Source organism: Perkinsus marinus (assembly GCF_000006405.1).
Source record: "Perkinsus marinus ATCC 50983 genomic scaffold scf_1104296955874, whole genome shotgun sequence".
NCBI lineage: Eukaryota > Perkinsozoa > Perkinsida > Perkinsidae > Perkinsus > Perkinsus marinus.
This window is the reverse complement of record NW_003207677.1, coordinates 848,280-867,018: the sequence shown is the minus strand read 5'-3', so window position 1 is coordinate 867,018 and position 18,739 is coordinate 848,280. Positions and strand designations below refer to the sequence as shown.

The 18,739-nt window shown below is 46.4% G+C and overlaps 4 protein-coding genes across 4 annotated transcripts; 1 reads left to right on the top strand and 3 right to left on the bottom strand.

Annotated features, from left to right (window-relative positions):
- Positions 1 to 4,611: 4,611 nt before the first annotated feature.
- Positions 4,612 to 6,053, bottom strand: Pmar_PMAR020651 (hypothetical protein). The gene is made up of 5 exons (XM_002775625.1): positions 5,827 to 6,053; positions 5,721 to 5,777; positions 5,538 to 5,673; positions 5,201 to 5,494; positions 4,612 to 5,153 (listed from the first exon to the last, which is right to left on the bottom strand). Exons 1-5 carry the CDS (start codon positions 6,037 to 6,039, stop codon positions 4,636 to 4,638), a joined length of 1,218 nt encoding a protein of 405 aa, XP_002775671.1. The 5' UTR covers positions 6,040 to 6,053; the 3' UTR covers positions 4,612 to 4,635.
- A 638-nt stretch (positions 6,054 to 6,691) lies between these two features.
- Pmar_PMAR020650 (Homogentisate 1,2-dioxygenase, putative) lies at positions 6,692 to 8,808 on the bottom strand (the record flags this gene model as incomplete). The annotated part of the gene is made up of 7 exons (XM_002775624.1): positions 6,692 to 6,758; positions 7,105 to 7,388; positions 7,734 to 7,992; positions 8,048 to 8,209; positions 8,259 to 8,361; positions 8,403 to 8,602; positions 8,708 to 8,808. 7 exons carry the CDS (start codon positions 8,806 to 8,808, stop codon positions 6,692 to 6,694), a joined length of 1,176 nt encoding a protein of 391 aa, XP_002775670.1.
- Positions 8,809 to 9,305: 497 nt separating this feature from the next.
- Positions 9,306 to 9,903, bottom strand: Pmar_PMAR020649 (60S ribosomal protein L27, putative; the record flags this gene model as incomplete). Its single annotated transcript, XM_002775623.1, has 3 exons — positions 9,865 to 9,903; positions 9,551 to 9,790; positions 9,306 to 9,501 (listed from the first exon to the last, which is right to left on the bottom strand). The coding sequence occupies exons 1-3, from the start codon at positions 9,873 to 9,875 to the stop codon at positions 9,306 to 9,308; spliced, it is 447 nt and encodes a 148-aa protein (XP_002775669.1). The 5' UTR covers positions 9,876 to 9,903.
- Positions 9,904 to 14,093: 4,190 nt separating this feature from the next.
- Pmar_PMAR020648 (conserved hypothetical protein) lies at positions 14,094 to 15,355 on the top strand (the record flags this gene model as incomplete). The annotated part of the gene is made up of 2 exons (XM_002775622.1): positions 14,094 to 15,302; positions 15,332 to 15,355. 2 exons carry the CDS (start codon positions 14,094 to 14,096, stop codon positions 15,353 to 15,355), a joined length of 1,233 nt encoding a protein of 410 aa, XP_002775668.1.
- Positions 15,356 to 18,739: the final 3,384 nt, after the last annotated feature.

The window sequence follows — 18,739 nt, the reverse complement described above, 5'->3', positions numbered from 1 at the left end:
ATTTATTTGACAGCGAGATTGATTTTCGCATCCTGTCGTAATCGAACTGGAGTTGGTAACTCCGTGCCGATTCATCTACGAGATCGTACTTCCTGTGCATCCGGAATTGATCGTAGGTGGTCATGTCTCCGAATGGCCTCAAGCAAAACTTGACAATCACCAACAATCTCAATGGCATTCCACCGTCATGTGGTGTGTGCGCACCCTGCATGATGGCGCTGTTTATTCCCGATTGATGCTGGTATGTACTCGCGAGGTGTGGCCCAGTGTGCCAGCACTGCTGCGACAAGGTTGCTGACATTAGATTTTTCGGGCTGTCGGACAGCCGCTGTCCAACCATACATCCTCTCCTCCGACACATCATTGTTTTTCATCTTTTCATCTTTTTCATCCTTTGAATCGCTGCCTTGTGCTCATCAGTGGACAAGGCTATGATATAGTCAGTTCGTGAGTGATGAACACTTCCAACGATGAGATGCCACCTCCCTTGGAAGACTGTTCTGAGCAAATTTCATCACTCAAGAAAAGGTGAGGAAGAACGATTAGAATTGCAACCATATGCTACGCTACTTCCGACCAGGAAGAATTATAGTAACATTTCATAATGATCCTGATGGGAAAATCCCAAGTGTGAAAGACCTCATCAAGCAAGGGTATGCCCTTAAGAATGTGAATCGAGGCAGACAGGGCAGTGGGGGGAAATGCGCACATGCTCAACTACATGCGTTGGTGACAATATGGAAACTATGATAAATCGCGTTGGTTTCCGAGCATCCCTATTCTGGTTCGTATATAAACTTCTATAATCAGCGTGAAAACTCCTAAACTCCTTTTTCCCGAATATATATAATATATTTCCCTTCGACATTGCGTCGGGATGGTCGACGTTCAAATCCAGTTTTATCTAAGAGATCGCAGATGCTGTCAGAGGGAAAGTCTTGGTTGACAAGTCTTCTTTTCAGGATACATGCTTTCGGCATGAGCACCTCATGGGGCGATGATGAGACTAAACTGCCAAGGAAAAACGAGGCAAAGAAAATTACGCTATCCGATGCGGTTCCTCATCGGTTGAAGGGAAAGAGTGAGAAACAATCCGGATTGAAAAAGGTGGGATCTTAGAGGAACGAACCTACGCAGTTTATATGTCTCTACCTGTTCCTATGCAAATATGAGCAGACGATGTCACAATCAAGATTGACAATGAAAATTTAAGTTTGTCACTATTCCATTTAATAGGGACTGAATGACAATAAGTGGTTCACCAAGTGCGACGGTTACCGTGAAATGGTAAACTTGTTGACAACAGTTGTTAAGAAGAAGCGTCGGACCAGTGTTGGAATATGTGTTGGCTTCCTTCAAGAGCTTCTGCACTAATTATAATAGCTCACATCAGTATTGGAGTAGGAATATATGTTCGCTTTCCTCACCTAAGCTCAGGAGTTTCCCATACAGTGTTGGAGTAGGAATATATGTTCGGTTCCCTCACCTGAGCTCAGGAGTATCCCATACAGTGTTGGAGTAGGAATATATGTTTGCTCTTCTCAGTTGAGCTCAGGAATTTCCTCGCTGATTATAGAAGTTCACATACAAATTCTGGTAGAGGTGTACAGATACGAATTTCCCAAAATTTCCTCAGAATGTTCATATTATCACCAACACATTTGGTCGACCATGTACATATTTTCCACACTCCTCCGATCTCGCGGGATTCAACTCGAATCGGCATATTATATCAAAGGTTCTGAATCTGCATGAAAAAGGTCAACGTTGAAATCAGGGCTTCCTCGTGAGTGACAGAGAAAAGAAGAAAGTAAAAGAACGGTCTCATGATGAGGTCGTTGATCTGAGACATCTCGATGGCCCTCGAGTGCAAAGAATATCAGCAAAAACTGACGAGGAATTAAGGCTACCCGAGGTGAACTAGTTCGCCGTTATTTTCGCCATGAATTGTTGTTCACAAACATTCATCATTGATATGAAAACACTAGGGAAAACATATTTAACAACTCATTCGGCGAAACACGCATGTGAGCAGTGAATAACGCGTAAAATACGTGATGTGCTCCACGTGATGAGAGGTGATGGGTGCACTGTAATTCGCAAGTTGTTTTCAATTCACTTCATATCGCTAATATCGCGTTTTAAACATGGAGTATTACACCACGGGTGAAACTCCATTATAGAATCGGCAACTGATGAGCCTTGTCACAGCACGATACGAGTTCGCCGTGTCCAGATTCAGGCAACCTTGACCGACACTGCGAGGCGAGTCTCGGGCGATTCCGACTCGTGGATGTCACCAGAGCTGCTGAAAGCAGTGATGGCCAATCCTGTGCTTGCCAGAGTGAGTCACTTGAAAATACCAAGTGAAAAGAACTGTATTTGAGGAAATCAAGATAAGACCAAATCGATCGAGAACTGACGTACTCAGCATACAAGAACGCTGAGTGATGGTAGATCTTTGCGAGAGTCCTACAGCGGTGTGATAGCATTCATCATAATTAGAATGACGAAGAATAGTCCAACGCTTAGTGTAGCTCATCAGGATAGTACAACGCTCATGGGACACATCTTTTCCTCACTAAAAGCGCAAATATGGCATGCCTTGAATTTAGGGCTTCGCAGACCCGCGATATCAGCGGGTTCTGAGGACCATGCAAGAGGATCCAGAAAAGGCGAAGCTGGAAATCGGTGGAGACAAGGTGACCGCCTGGGAAGCTCGCTTCCAATCAGAATTTTATTACTAGCACTGTTCAGTATTATTATGAATAACTGTTAGTACATTCACTATGAATTGTTACAATTCATAGTGAATGCAATAGAGATGGGCGAAATCGACAGTACGGACCATGACCACTCGATGGGTGACATCCGTACGGAATCCGTATGGATGTATACCGTATTACGAATGACAGTACATCTGTACAGCCAAAGCCATCAACAGAGGCCAGGAAAATCCTGTATATTTGGATCATCATTTGCGAGATGCGGAAACTGTCCGAGTATAGCAGCAACTTGATTGGGTTCTCTATCGAAGCATAGCTGAAGAATGCGTTAGAGCGGTATGAACCCGTATCGTTAAGTTGTCCACCCACACGATGTGGTTAAAACGATGAGGAACGATTAGAAAGTCTGCTCGGAATTGCGAACGTTTTCCCTCATGTTAATAACGACAAATCTGTTCCAGAAAATATCGGAAAATTCCCTACCACCTTTGCTGCAACTCTATTCGGCATGACCTCGTCTACAGTTTTGGCACAACTCAGAACTTGAAAGAAAGGCGCGGACTCGTCGCGTGTGTTTCACAGGATCTCGCCGAGTGGTTACGAGCCTTCAGCGCCCTGATGTCGCGGCATTTTGAAAAGCTCGCTTCAGAATCAGCACCATCTCTGGCGGTTAACGCTTCGAGTGCTGATGGAAATGATATTCCCGTGGACTGCCAAGTGAGTCCTCGACTGGCTGACCAGCTCTAACGTCACTGGCTGATGGTCAATGCAAGATAGCGACTTTGGAAATGCCAATCTAAAACGACGATGGAATGAGACTGTTGGCGGAATGGTGTATTTTCAGGATCTCTTGAATGACCCAGAAGTTGACAAGCTGCTGCGGTGACCGAGGATGCGGGTGAATGAGAGCTTTGAGTTTTTATCAGATATCTTCGGTCGAACCCGGGCGCTCAGCTTGACCCACGTCAGCTCCCACCACATCTAGCGCATAAAGTGATGTATTTGATTAAGAAAGGCATCATAAACTTGCATGCATGATAAACTAGACTCGTCTCTGTTTGCTGGTTTGGACCTTCTGTTGTTGATGAGGACCAAGTCGCGAGAACCTCGAGTGGGTCATTAAATAACCCATTCGAGGTTCTCGTGGGCCGCGAGTCGCGGGTAAGATAACCGTTGAATAATCGTTATTTGGAACTGGAGATTCATGGAATAACCATAACTAGGAAAAACCAAAGACAACAAACCTGGTGTCAGAAACTAAAGATGGGCAGCGGAACGTTTTTTTACGGTTTACATTACGGCGTGCGTAACGTAAGCAGTTTACGGGTTACGCAAAGGCCTTACGACTTTACGGTTGGTGCTGAACTGCTTTTTTAGAATTGTGGCGGAAAGATTCGCTGTAATGCACTCCTCCATAGCTCAAATAGTTGTTGAGCTCATTTCTTGTGGCTCGGACTCAACCGAACCGCTGAGAGAGTAACATTTGCTTTCGCATTTGCCACTCGTCTCCTTTGCAAATTCCGTCCGTCTCACTCCTAGGCTGTCCCGGAAGTGCCAAGCCGGCCTCATCTACGGATTTGCATTCACATGAAATAGATTTAGGCGACATGAATGGTCAATCCTCGTTTTGTCCTCTGCATCTCCGGAAGACCCGTTACGGCGCCGTAATTTTACGATACGGGGCTTCAAACGTAACCGTAAAAGTGAGCCGTACCGGCCCGTAACGTAATTCTGCCCATCTATATCAGAAACCTGGTGACATGAAGACAACACTCTTAGCGTTTATTGACGTTCGATCCGATTTCTGTTGACGTTCGACCCGTTTAGCTGCTTCCACGAACTTTCCCCATCACTAACAACCAACACAAGTACATAGTAGTATGACGTCAATGAAGTAAACTCTCTATTATCAGTGACTCAGTTTACGATGCTTCTTATGCTTCTTTTCAACTTTGGTAGATTCGTTAGCCTCCTCGTCTCTGTCGGCCTCCTTGTGATGATGCTTCTTCTTCTTTGTTACTCTCTTCTCCTCAACAACATCTCCTTCCACCTTCTCGGGCTCAGCAGTCTTCCTCTTAGTAGATCCCCTCATAGCACCAGTCGGCTCCAGCAAAGCCCCGATTATGGTAAATGTGCTTTCAGCCGATATCACTGCTGTGTTCTCCCTTACTTCTTTCGGAGTTACTAAGCTTCTAAATGATGAGTTGTTGAGATCGCTCTCGATGGTTTTAGTAGCGGCAGCCCATTTTCTCGTAAAAGTTGATTCAACATCATCTTCATCAACACCACCAACGCCATAACATTCCCTATTGTCCTCCTTCTGTGAGTTTTCCCAATAATAAGTATCATCAGCATAATCATTCGCATTAGTCGCAATACTACTACTCCCAGTAACCACCGAGTCAACAAAGAAGGTAACATGCGTACCTACAATGTGTAATACTAACCCAACGGCCCGAATACTATCTACTTACCTTTCTTAACGATAGCACCAGCACAAGAGTTCGACTTCTGACGTTTCCACGCAGCCTCCCCCTCATCATATGTCCAATCCGACAACATATTACTGCTGGGAATAGTAGCCGGCCAAGTTCCGAGAACCGTTACTCCAATACTAGTGCCCGATACGTGAGTAACTTCGCCTGTCAACTTCTCACCAGCTTTAATGCCAATAGAAAGCAACTCGATTTGAGACAGTCTGGACGTCAGCAAAGCTCCTCCTTCCCCAACGTAACATGATGATGGTGATACTGATGACGGCAATAGACCTACAAGAACCGATACTCACGTGTTTTGCATCTTTACTATTACCAATGGTGATAGCAGGCGCAGTAGGGTGATCGAGATACCTCAATAGAAGCATCTTCATCGCAGTTCGTCGTAGGATACCCTTCGAGGCGACCTGTGATGGTATCATGCTTGCTGACACCGACAACTTCACAGAACTCTGAGAAAAATATAAGTGTTAAACCATACCATAAACGTCACTATTACCAATCTGCCCGAATAGAAGTCTGCTTCTTTCACTAGAGCCTTGCCGAGACCGTCGACCTGATCAAACCAATATCAACATCTGATTAAAATTCCCCCTACGACTGACCATGATTTCAATCCCAGAGTTTTCACTAGAAGCTCCTTCTTCGCCCTCCCCTACCATCCTCTCATCAGAAAGGGTCGTCGCAGAGGCCACCACTTTATTGAAGTCACTATACGGTATCGGCCTTGGGACATGATCAGTGTGATACCGCAGTAGCTGAGGGCTATTATCAAGAGGGAACGTCCCGATGAGGCAACCAGTGACAACAGCAGACATAGGAGAGCAATACTGAGGAAAATAACAAGTCGAAGAAAAACACAACAAACACCATAAAAAGCTGCCGGAAAATTATATCTGAAATCACTATCCTTTTTTTCTTGTAATTTTACTATTTAAAGTCTCGTATCACAGGTTCCCTCGCAGTTCTGAATCCAATCTAGACATCCCTACACCACCGACACCTTCAGAGCTCAATACCTGCACTATCAGCTCTCAACTGAGCAGCACCGGAAATATATGAATATATCCAAATTTCTTAAACGACATACGAGAATTTGTCGTCGCTGGAGAAATATATACACAAAATTCCCGCCCGATGTTTGCCAAGGAATACACATTTCACTTCCAAGCACCTTGATACCATCCACAACCGAGTTAATACCATCATCGCGTAGACTACCGTAACTCAGATGAGGAACATTTCTTCACCCAACAACGTTGTCAACCTTCATCAGCGAGTGATGAGGAGATCATGTAACAAAGTAGAACTCTGCGAATAAACGGTGGAGTGGTATGGCTGAGCGAACACAACAAAATCGCAGATAAAATTGAGTTCGACCACTTCAAAGAAATCACCATGTAAAAACTTATTTTCAAACCTCCGTGACGTTGATTCTACTAAGAACATTCATCTTTCCCATCATCATTTTCACTCAGCCCTATTCGGATCGAACGGCAACTTGCTGGGCTCGTTGGGAATTTCACTGGGATCAAATCTGGCAATGATGACAATCACAAATGTGATAAAATAGTTTTCGGCAAATTTACTATGTGAGAAAAATGTGCGTTTTCTATTCTGGGGTTTATGTTAGTGAAAAACTTGTCGCTATCATGGTCCCGAAGAAAAGGTTACTTTTATCACATCACATGTTCATAGGAAAAGTATATACGATATAGTTTCAGATCAACTTCCAAAAATCTTGGAAAACTTTACACTTTCTGAAGTAATAAATTTTTGAAATTTTACATTCTCTAGATAATATTTTTCCATTTTTTGTATGAAAATAATTCATTTTTTTCGCATTTTTCACACCGAATTGCCACATACTAATCCTTCCCTACCTCTCCCACGGGTCTTCACCCGAGCCTTTCCAACAGTCCACATAAGTATCATCCTTCAGCACCTCAAGAGCTTGTTTCGTCGGAATCCAAATTTGATCCGACTCCCACATAAACGCCAAGGTGCCGTGGTACCTCTCAGGTTTACCGTCATTACTGCTACTAGTAGTAGTAGCAAGATCAGGACCGTGTGGAGAGAGTTGATTGTGAATAGAACTGCATCCTGGTTTGAAGCCTTGTTTGGCATCATACCCACCGTAGAGTAACCCCATAAACTCCGACATAACCTAAAATGAAAACTGTATTAGAAATTTTTTTTCAGAAAATCAACACGATTTGAGCACCAAAACTTCAAATGCAAAAAATTCAAAAACGTCTATAATAACATCAACAAGCATCAAGGTTTCCAACACTATGCACGAGCTCATCTACAGTGCGGACCGAACCAGTACTCAGAGTGTAGCACGCTGTAGTGCATGCAGAGTGATACCGATTAGCCTGACAGGACTAATGATGGTAATTTCAAAACAGTATCGATCTATTCATATCGTTATAAAGTTGACGACCCTAAAAACCAACATACCAAAAAATTACTTTGCATGACGATTTTGTCCACAAATTTCCCAACTCACATTTCTGTGAAACCAAGGTGGACGAAATGTGTTCTCAGCAGTTAACCATCTCGGCGGGAATATCACAAAATCGATGTTAGCAGTTCCTGGTGCATATGATAACGATGGCGATTGCAACACTACTCCAATGCTCGGATCAGGATGATCGTATGTTACGGTATTAATCGCCATGAATAGCCCCAAATCGTAAACCGTTGGGTAATAATTTCCGTACCAACCAACCACATCATACGGCGTTTTACTCAACTTCGAAAGGTACCTACACACCGCACAGCGAAGATTTTTCCAATAATTTCATACCATCTTTCGCATACATTCTCCCACTGAATTTCGATATCAACTCAGACGCTCCTCTTTTCTCCACTGTTGAAGCCGTTGGTGCTCGAAAGTGCCTCGGGTGAGCTAAGCCGGAGGTGATGCCGATCGGACCAAGGTCGGGAATTTTGAATGGCGCTCCGTAGTTCTCCAGGAAATATCTAATTGGAGTCGTGCCGGTTGCATAAAATTCCATGTCCAGTTTCTCACCCTTTAGCACGCCCACTGCCGGCCTTATCGACGGTATATTTGATGCCTTTTGGAATGAGTATCATTTCTCTCGGACCCCCTCTCAAAACTCCCAATTCAGTACCTGAATTTTATGCAACCAGCACGACCACAATTTTTTATTACGTATTTTCAAAACGTTTTCCCTGGGTAAAAACATCACATCTGCGTCATGATGAATAAACACTCGCGAGTTCTCAGACATATCTTTTCCGAAGTCATACACCCCACAAGAAGCGCCCTTATGATAAGCGATAGTGAAAAGTGAATCCACCCAGTCGACGGCCATATTATCAACTCCTTCAATATCTTCACTTGCCTTAAACCTGTACGGTTCTGGCGTTACTCCTTCTGGAATAATTGTAGTCGTGCCGGTTGCATAAAATCTAATAATCACAGCCATCGTGTTTTCTCTCATACTTTCCCATTACCTCTCATTGACATCATACGTCCTGTACAAACTACTACCACCACCATCGTTATCACGAGTCAATCGACTCAGTTGACTTACACTAGGGTATTTCCTATACATCCACGTATAGTAATTAGAATTTCGTGGCGCCGTGAAAGCAGTTCCACTGATGATCTCAGGGTAAAGTCCATACGCTGGTCTCGATGGTGAATTCTGGTTTCTCGGAACTGCATTTGGCAGCGACTCGGTCATGAGAAAGTTCTGGTAGCCTCCAACGTATTGATACCTATACCATAATTCGAACAACTCCTCCATCATACGCCGTACTCAATATCGGAGCCTTCCGACCCTGGGAATGCAGTTCGACTATACTGATAAGTAGATCCGGTCGTACACCAACGCCTCGGTATTATCAAACCGTTACGTTTCAACACATATCGCTTCACTCGAGGGATTACCAACATGCTCATTATTACCAGATGAGAAAGAACAGCCACAAGAAGGACCTTATAGACAACCAAAAGAACTTTACTAAAACGCAACAGATGAATAACTTCCTTTCGAGACCCAGTATCGACAGTGTGGTGTCACCATTAGCGGCCTGCTAGTGTCACCACTTAGAAGCGGAGCTTTCTTCTGAGGAAGACCAAGTCCTTCGAAGGCTTGTTGCCGCTCTTCTCGAGAGAAGGCTTTTGGAATTTCTCCTTCATCAACTTTGAGAAACTCAACTTGGCCTGCTTTCTGCCGTCAACAGTTTGCATCTCCTCATCGGAGACCAGGGTCTTACCATCGATATCATGAGGGAGAGTGTATCTACAACCACCACCATATGCACCAACACTAATACTATTCTATGTATTACCTGGTCGCGATGAGATGATTGAAGTTGACATACTTCACAAAGGTCTTCACTCTAGAGCGCTTGTCCTGCTTTTTCATGCTCATCTTCTTAGTAACAGACTGGGGGTGTTTCTCAATACCAACGACGAGGCAGTGACCATAGGGATGGCTCTTGGTGCCGTTATCGTTGACTTTGGCAATCACAGCCTTATGACCGGCTTGGCGACCGTTTAGGAGGATGACGACACGTCCGGCACGAAGGCTGAGAGGAAGAAGGAGTGGTATGATAGCGAATTATACGAACGTAGTGTCAGCAGCAGTCCTCCCACAACTTACAACTTTCCCATTGTTAGTAGTCAACAGTGACTTGATGCTGGACTCGGCAGACAGAGGCCCCTTAGACACCCGTACTCACCCAAATCGATCACCTGATCGATTTCAACATCACGCGCTAATCGAACACGGGGATGGCAAGGCGGCTACTTCTATACCACAAAGTGATGGTAGAAGCGCCTTTTGAGTGGTTACTATAGCTTTGCGGCTAAAGGAGCCTGATAGCACACTAGAGGTTCACCCGTGAGGTAAAACACATTTCACGATTCACTTAAAACAACTGTTATACAGTTTACATGGAGTATTACACCACTTCACGTTAAACGGGCGAAACTTCAGTAAATGGTATTTTTAAATGTATTATCACCGAGGCATGATTGACTACTGAGTACAGTAGCAAAGTACAGTCGGATGATCGTATTTTCTAGTCATTTCTCATCAAAACCAAGCCTTCGTTGTGAATTAGCAGTAGTTGTATTAGCATATGCATCATCGACCTTGTCACGATGAGTAAGTACAAACCATCTTGACCGTCTACCTTGCAGTACCAACCGTGAACGCATTGTCCTTTCATAAATGAACCAACACTATCGTCGGATCGTTTTTCAGGATGACAGTACATGACCTCACTACTCTTAATGAGTTGCATTGGAGCTAGTCTTGCATCGTGGGACTCCCAGCAGTCGTATGGCCGCTTATTCCATCCGATTTGCAATCGGCATACCCTCTAGTTGCATCACTATCGCATAGCAATGTTCATCAACCATGCCACGTATAATCTTCCATGTTAAGACGTTTATAATTCTTTTTCCACAAAGAAAACATAGCAAGGTCGTTGAAAAGCGACTGCTCACCCATAGCCATTGCTGTCGTATCGCTCTCCACTACATTTTGCATTTTATCATCTACCGTATGGGAGCGCCCACGCGTAGAGAACCCAAAATATGATCTACGCTGCTGTGATCATCTCTTTACTTTTCAACTCTCATCAGAGGTTCCTTCTTATTGCGATTTATTCGCCATCACCATGGACGAACACTTGTGTTCACCAGTGGCTTACAGTATGAGATCTACTACTACTACTACTACTACTACTACTACCACTACTACTACTACTACTACTACTACTACTACTACTACTACCACCACTACTACTACTACTACTACTACTACTACTACTACTACTACTACTACTACTACTACTACTACTACTACTACTACTACTACCACTACTACTACTACTACTACTACCACCACTACTACTACTACTACTACTACTACTACTACTACTACTACTACTACTACTACTACTACTACTACTACTACTACTACTACTACTACTACTACTACTACTACTACTACTACTACTACTACTACTACTACTACTACTACTACTACTACTACTACTACTACTACTACTACTACTACTACTACTACTACTACTACTACTACTACTACTACTACTACTACTACTACTACTACTACTACTACTACTACTAGATAGTTTTGTTCGCGCCCCCTTTGCGCACTTACAACTCAACCACATTTCGCGTAATGCCACCGCTCTCACCACCTCGCGCCTCTCAACCGAACGATGACGGAGATGGAGATGGCAGCGTGGAGGAAAGGAGAATAAGGCGTAGCCCGATCGACATACAAGTAGACTTAGATGGTAGCACCTCTGCATTATTGGATTGGATAGTAGCAGCAACCGACACTTTTGCATCGAAGAAATCGGTGTGGAGTAAGGCGGCAGCAGGTAAGCTCAAGGAGGTAATCTCCCAGCTCCGCGGTCGCTGGTTGGAAAATTTAGAAGTCCAGAGTAAGAAGGATGCTGAACTATTGCATATTTACCTAGAATTAGCCAACGAACGCAAAAAGATGGTAGAACTTAGAAGTGAGATAGATGAATCACGTAGAGCAGTAGCGTCGGCTGGTAGTAAGAAGCGTAGAGCCTCAGTGGACTCCGAGATTTTTCGCAGCATCCAGGAATCGGACTGCGTCTCGGTCCACTCAATCAACTCTTCGTCATCGAGGAATGACGTTCCCGAGGATGCGTTGCCTAGCCTCCCAGCAATCTCTGCTGCCACCGGGAGAACCAGGAACGGTACCCCTACCACGGCTACTCGCACTATAGCACAAAACATCGGCAGCGTCCCACAGGAGACAGCGGACAGTGATACGGACAGCTCTGAGTGGAGAATAGCGGGACCTCGCAGGAAGAACCGACAACGTAGACAACGCCCTCCCAACCATCGAGCTCCTCCACCGCGACAGCCGGCACGCGGCCACGGCCAAACTGGGCCTCCTGACCCATCGGAAAATGAGTCAACCATCCTGTGTGTAACTCTCAGAGGAAAGATCGAGCCGAACGGTCGCTGGGATAGCCTTTCCGCGGATGAGTTGGAGACCGTTCGTTCAGCCGTATCCGGCCTTCTAAATGGCGTGCGTGTTTCTCGCACCTTCGCTGTCGGGGGAGGCTTAGGCCTGCTCCTCCCAGACAGACGTCAATGGAATGCTGCTGTTGGTTCGATCGGCAGGGATCCGAACCTCATCACCAAGGAGATCCTGAGAAACACATCCACCATCAAGATTCTCTTCCCCCGAGGTGCTTCCGAGCTGGGATCGTACTCAGGCCAGTTCCTATTGAATGACTTGGGAAAGAAGAACGGTATGGACACCTCTAGGACCACTGTCATCAAGCAGACTCAGAGCTTCGCAATAATTCGCGGGCCCAGCTCAATACTGAGCAGATTCGCTACGGACGGTCGAATATTCCTGGGTTTAGCATCCTGTAAGGTAGCCAAGATGAGCAGCAAAGGTTCCCTTTGCTATCACTGTGGGCGCTACCACCCAATAGGAGGCAACAAGCCTTGCTCCGCACCGGCCCGCTGTGTCCGCTGCGGCGGCCAGCATAGCCTAGAGCTCTGCCCTCAACCTAAATACTTCCGAGGGTTGAGATCCTGCTCCAACTGTGATGGACCACACAGTGCTATTGAACACTGTTGCAAGCCTATCTACGTCAGGAATGGTAATCCTCCGAGGAGGGAGGCCACGGGTAGGGAGGTTCCCACTACCGCAGATGATCGATCTGATGGCGCAGCCGTTGATATGGCCGTCGATGCTCTCTCTCCCGTCGCACTGGAAGACGGGAGAGATGATTAATGCTCTCTAACAGTGAAGCCGGTTATCCTGTCTGTCTAAGGGTTGCATCCTTCAACTCAAACCGTAGCTGGGGAGTTCTGGAAGATTTCTTCGCCAACGATCCAACTATCGAGGGCAGTACCACAGTATATCTAATTCAAGAGCCGCCCAACAAAATCGGAGCCTTCTTTCGAGATATGATCGCGATCAAGGCCAACTGCAATCCTGACGCTCTCCCAGGAGCCAGAGAATGGTCACGGACAGTGATTCTGGTCCCGCGTTCGCTATGCATCATCTCAACCGATGAGAAACCCGATGTGGTCTCGGTTGACATTGGTACTTCCGATAAGGATGGCACCGTCGTACCGCTACGTCTCATTTCATTCTACGCCGACAAACTACAAGATAGCAACATAGTTTGCAGACATCTTCTAGAATTGGGTCGTAATAATTGTATTACTGTGCTTGGCGGGGATACAAACTCGCATTCGCACTTATGGTCACGTCGCTCCCTTCCGAGAAGTGATAACCGTATCATCCGTGGACGGCCTTTCGAAGACCTTATTTTACAAGAAGGCTTCGATGCTTTCATCCCACCTGCCCCAACCTACAGCAGTACGCTTGGAGAGTCCTACATTGATCTACTTGCATGCAAGAGGGCATCAAACTACTGTTTCGCCTATGCTCCCACGTGTGGCGATCATGCATGCCTCATCGTCACGTTATCCTGTGGTGACCAGGCACTCGTTAATAAACCTCTCGCTGTTCCAAAGAGATACCCCTCACGCACAAATTGGGAGACCTTCTCAAAAACGCTGAATGAGTGCTCAATCGTTCCCGGCATGACGAGCACGGTTTCAGAGCTGGATGAAGCAGCTTCTACCCTCAGCGACAACTTGTCTACTGCAATCAAACGGTCAACCCGGGTTTCGACTGCCCGAGGTCGGAGCGGTGCTGCTGGGAAGCCGGTTTGGTGGTGTAAAAACCTTGACAGACTCCGTCGAGAATACCGCCAGTCACGGAGAGTTATCCGTGACGCCAGTCGTCACTGCTCACCTGAGGCTGGCTCGATCGATGCCAAAGAAACTATGCGTCGGGCCAAGCGGGCATATTTTAACGCTATCAAGCAGGCAAAGGTGAACCATCTAGAGATGGAATTCAGCAAAATGGATGAGGTGGGGGTCCACAGGCGTTTCAAAACCCGCACGCCAACCGTGGCCGCTTACAATAAAGCCGAGATCCTCGATCACTTTTTCGGCTTGCGGGAGCGCCCCCCACCGCTCGGACACGAGGAGAAAGACTACTCGGCAGCTGACTGTGACAGGAACTGGAAGGCTCTGGGAGGCCCCTTAGCGAACGAAGAACTAGAGACAGCTATACGCAGCCTCAAAACTCGTAAGGCCTGCGGTCACGATGGCATCTTCTATGAACATGTGAAGTACGCATGCCAGAATGTGCCCTGGTTCAGCGATGCGGTAAAAGGAGTTTTCAACTCGATACTCAGATTGACACATTACCCGACGGTGTTCAAACGTGCGGACCTTTGCATGCTGTATAAAGCTAATGGGCGACTTGGTCCAAAAGCGTGGCGACCGGTAGCACTGACATCATGTCTGGGTAAGTTTTTCGAGCTACTACTGAAACGGAGACTCCTGACGGCGCTCGGGCCTCCTCCGGATTACGTACATGGCTTCGTCCCTCACCGCAGCACTATCACTGCCGTGGAGTCGATCATCCGTCATCAGCAGCAACAACCTGAGGAGGCACGCACCATAACCGTCACGTTCGATGTCGCTGCGGCTTTCGACCGAATTGGTCATGCTCATATCGTAGCAGAGATCACTGCCATCACGGGAATTTCGCAATGGGGAGATCTCGTGCAATCTTACTTGCATGGCGGGGATGTACATCTCGATGGTCTCACAACCTACCGAGCAACGGGAATTCCCCAAGGCGGGGTGCTCTCGCCCGTGTGCTTCTCGGCATCGACGTGGCGAGTCGGAAGACGGATCACAGATCTCAGTGGTCCCTTCTCTATCAAAGTGGCTATCTATGCGGATGATTTCTGCGTACGGATTGTTGCTCTCGGTGTGATTGGACTCTCCGCTGGTGTGAGACAGTCTCTGGGTACTCTTTCTGCGTGGTCGACCGAGGCAGAACTCGCGATCGACCGTGAGAAAACAGAAGCACTCGCCGACTCTGATGCGACGGCTGATCTGCTGAAAGAAGAGCTAGCCGGTACTGACGCTCAGTTCATCAGCGAGAGCATTAAGAGGTCCATCAGATGGCTGGGACTGGTGATCACAGCATCTCTCTCCTGGCGCAGTCACCTGGACTTCGCCTTCGGTAAAGCCTTGAGATGCTTAAGCACAGTTCGCAGGATGCTGGGAAAATACTGGGGCATATCGCCTAGCTTGGCGCTCTGCGCTTGGCGCATGCATATTGCCCCAACTCTTCTATATGCGGCAGAGCTGTGGGGCGAGTGCTCGTCGTTTGAATGGTTCCGAAAGCGCTGCTCTCGCTTGGAGGCGACGCTATTCCGATCCATCTGTGGACTGAGCCGCTCCACCTCGACTGTACTCGCTGCGCGATGCTTGGCTATGGTCACAGAACCACTCTGGATTCAAGCGAGGATTCGATACGCCACATACCACCTGCACAAGGTTGGACACGCCGAAGACCGGAGAGTCCGAGCGGTGCTCTCTAAATGGGGTATAGATGACTGTTCGCGTGCTGAAGTTCCACGATCAACGGGTGATTTGCAAACTGCAGGCCTGACTCATGGATGGCACTGTGAACTGAGTTCTGGAGTGCCCCCATCTCTCGACGATTCCGCCCACTTCTTCTTCACTGATGGCTCCGTCACTGACAAGGGAAATGTGTCGGCAAGAACGGGATCTGGAGTCGTCAGGCATGTGCCGGGACACCAGCCTGAGTATGAAGGACGCTGCTACAACACAGGGCCACACGCAAACATCTCGCAATGCGAAGTGGTTGGCCTGTGGGCTGCGGTTTCATGGGCTCTCCAGCTGCGTGCAGAGGGTGATCTTCGGAAGATTGTTTATCTATGCTGCGACTCGCAAGCGGCGATCAAGTCTGTGGCCAATGCTCTCCGCCATAACGGCCTCGCATCTACCAAACTGACCCATGACGTGGCGAACCTGATTCGTCGCTGGGTAGGTCAGGATGCGGAGGGATATCGAATCTGTTTGTGGTGGGTCCGTGGCCATGCTGGCCACTGTCTGAATGAACTGAGTGACCTACATGCAGGACGTGGGGCCCGGGACGGACCCGGGACTATCTTCTATGAAGTTGAGAAACCGGCATCTTTCACAAAAGCACAGCTGATACACTTCTCTCATGTGCACATGGAGGAGAAGTGGAGGTGTCAGAGAGGGCAATTAGCTGTGAACAGACTCGGTCTGGGCCTTGGCCGTAAACAACTGTCCTCTATAGTGAAGAGATGTATCGGATGGAAGATCGGGGATCGACGGCGTTTGTTCGAACTCCTCACCTTCCACAGCAGCACGAAGGGCTATCTTCGACATCTTTCAGCCGATATCACGGATTGGAAATGTCGCTACTGTCGGTCTCATAAAGAGGACCTACCACACTTCTTCTGGTGCCCCTCGAGGAAGATGTGTACACTCAGAGAGAAAATCTGGGGCGCGGATCCACTCCTGCCATCACTACCAGGAGAGAGACCACAACGCGGGCTCACATTGATCCGTGGGGCCTTGACGACGGCACGAGATAGCGGTCTCCACGCACTGAGGAGATTCTTGAGGGCGAGTGCACCGGCTTGGAGCACTACCTCCGAAGCCGCCAAGCATCGGTAACGGACTTGCGGTGCCGTTGTGGCACTGAGCGTCCTCGCAGGACGCAGGAGCAATACGGCCATACTGTGTATACAGGAGATGCCGTGCTCCCAGACCAAACCAAACCAAACTACTAGATATGATGAGCCTTCGACAATCATGATGACTGATATTCGTTTCATAATTGTCATCCACTGAAGTCATTCTGGCATTCCCCCCTCTAGTTGTGATTAGTTTATCAATAAATATTATCAATATTATCGATAAGGACATTAGTATCAACAACCTAATGCAGCCTGAGTCTGATTAGGGGATTCACTCTCCTTCCCTCCACAGATGCCTACATTCTTCACCTATGCAACATACTTTCCATTTGAAAGTATATATACGATCGATCGCCATTAAAACTCCTTCTTAAACCATTCTAATTGTACTAAACCATTACCGATGTGAGAAGATATGTCCATGGTCAACTACATGTGTTGCTGATGGCTTAACACTTCTTATCGCAACTACATGTGTTGATGCTGGCTTAACACTTCTTATCGCAACTACATGTGTTGCTGATGGCTTAACACTTCTTATCGCAACTACATGTGTTGCTGATGGCTTAACACTCCTTATCGCAACTACATGTGTTGCTGATGGCTTAACACTTCTTATCGCAACTACATGTGTTGATGATGGCTTAACACTTCTTATCGCAACTACATGTGTTGATGCTGGCTTAACACTTCTTATCGCAACTACATGTGTTGATGCTGGCTTAACACTTCTTATCGGTTCCCGAATAACTTATATGTAAACTTGTGTAATTGACATAACTCAAGTCATAAGTGCGATCATATTTTCCAATACTGTATACTAGGATCAGCTAAAGTTAGTCTTAACACCAGCTTCACTTCTGTACTGTTTTAACGCAAGTATAATCGTTCAACACATATTCATTACCAATGTGCCAGCAATTTCACTACAACATCGTTTCGAACGGCTTTCGAATTTATTCGGCAGTCCTTGAGAAAACCGATGATCGTAGTATACGAAAAAGTTGACGAATGCGACGTAGTAGGAAAAAAATTGCGAAAATAGTGATGATTTATGAATTTTTCCAACACGACCATTGCTAATAATAACAAATCACTCGATACGCCAGAGCATGTCACCGGTGTGGAAAAATGTGCACGTGTAAGTGACATTTGAGGAAATTCTCATTGGTTTCTGTACGCTCCCACCCGTATTTGTATGTAAACTTCTACAATTAGTGAGGGAACTTCTGCACTCAGCAGCTGAGGAGTACGAGCATTTATTCCAACATTGCATGTCACTAATTTCGTTCCCTGGTGGACTTGCTTCCACCCCTATTTTCATCATTAGTGCTATAATCGGGTAAACCGATTAGGAATATTTCCAACAAGTCACCGCCAACATATCTCCAAGTGATCAGCGTTAGAAAGTATCCACCCGATCGACTACATGCCTTATCGAAAGTAATACCAAAACTCTGCGAAATCTCCCGAAGTGTAATTCCTACTCCTATAATCAGTGAGTGAGCTCCTGAGCTCAGCTGAGAAAAGCGAACATAAATTCCTCCAACACTACATCTCGTGTTCGCTGAAAACAGCGTAGAGTAGTTAAACTAACAAGTTCAAAACACAATAGAAAAATAGTGGTAATAGAAACAGGCGTATTACGTTGTTGTTGATGAAGTGGTAGCAGTAGTACACAACCGGACCTCATCCGTATCTTTATCGGCCGACCTTAGAAATATCTTTCTTAATAGCCAAAGACTTCTTCTTATTCTTCTTATCGTCATCATCCCTCATCTTACTATCGCTGCCATGTACGACTGAAATCAAAACTTTCACCAGCCGACCAAAACACTCTGCGAATCTCCTTACAATTTTCTCAATGACTTT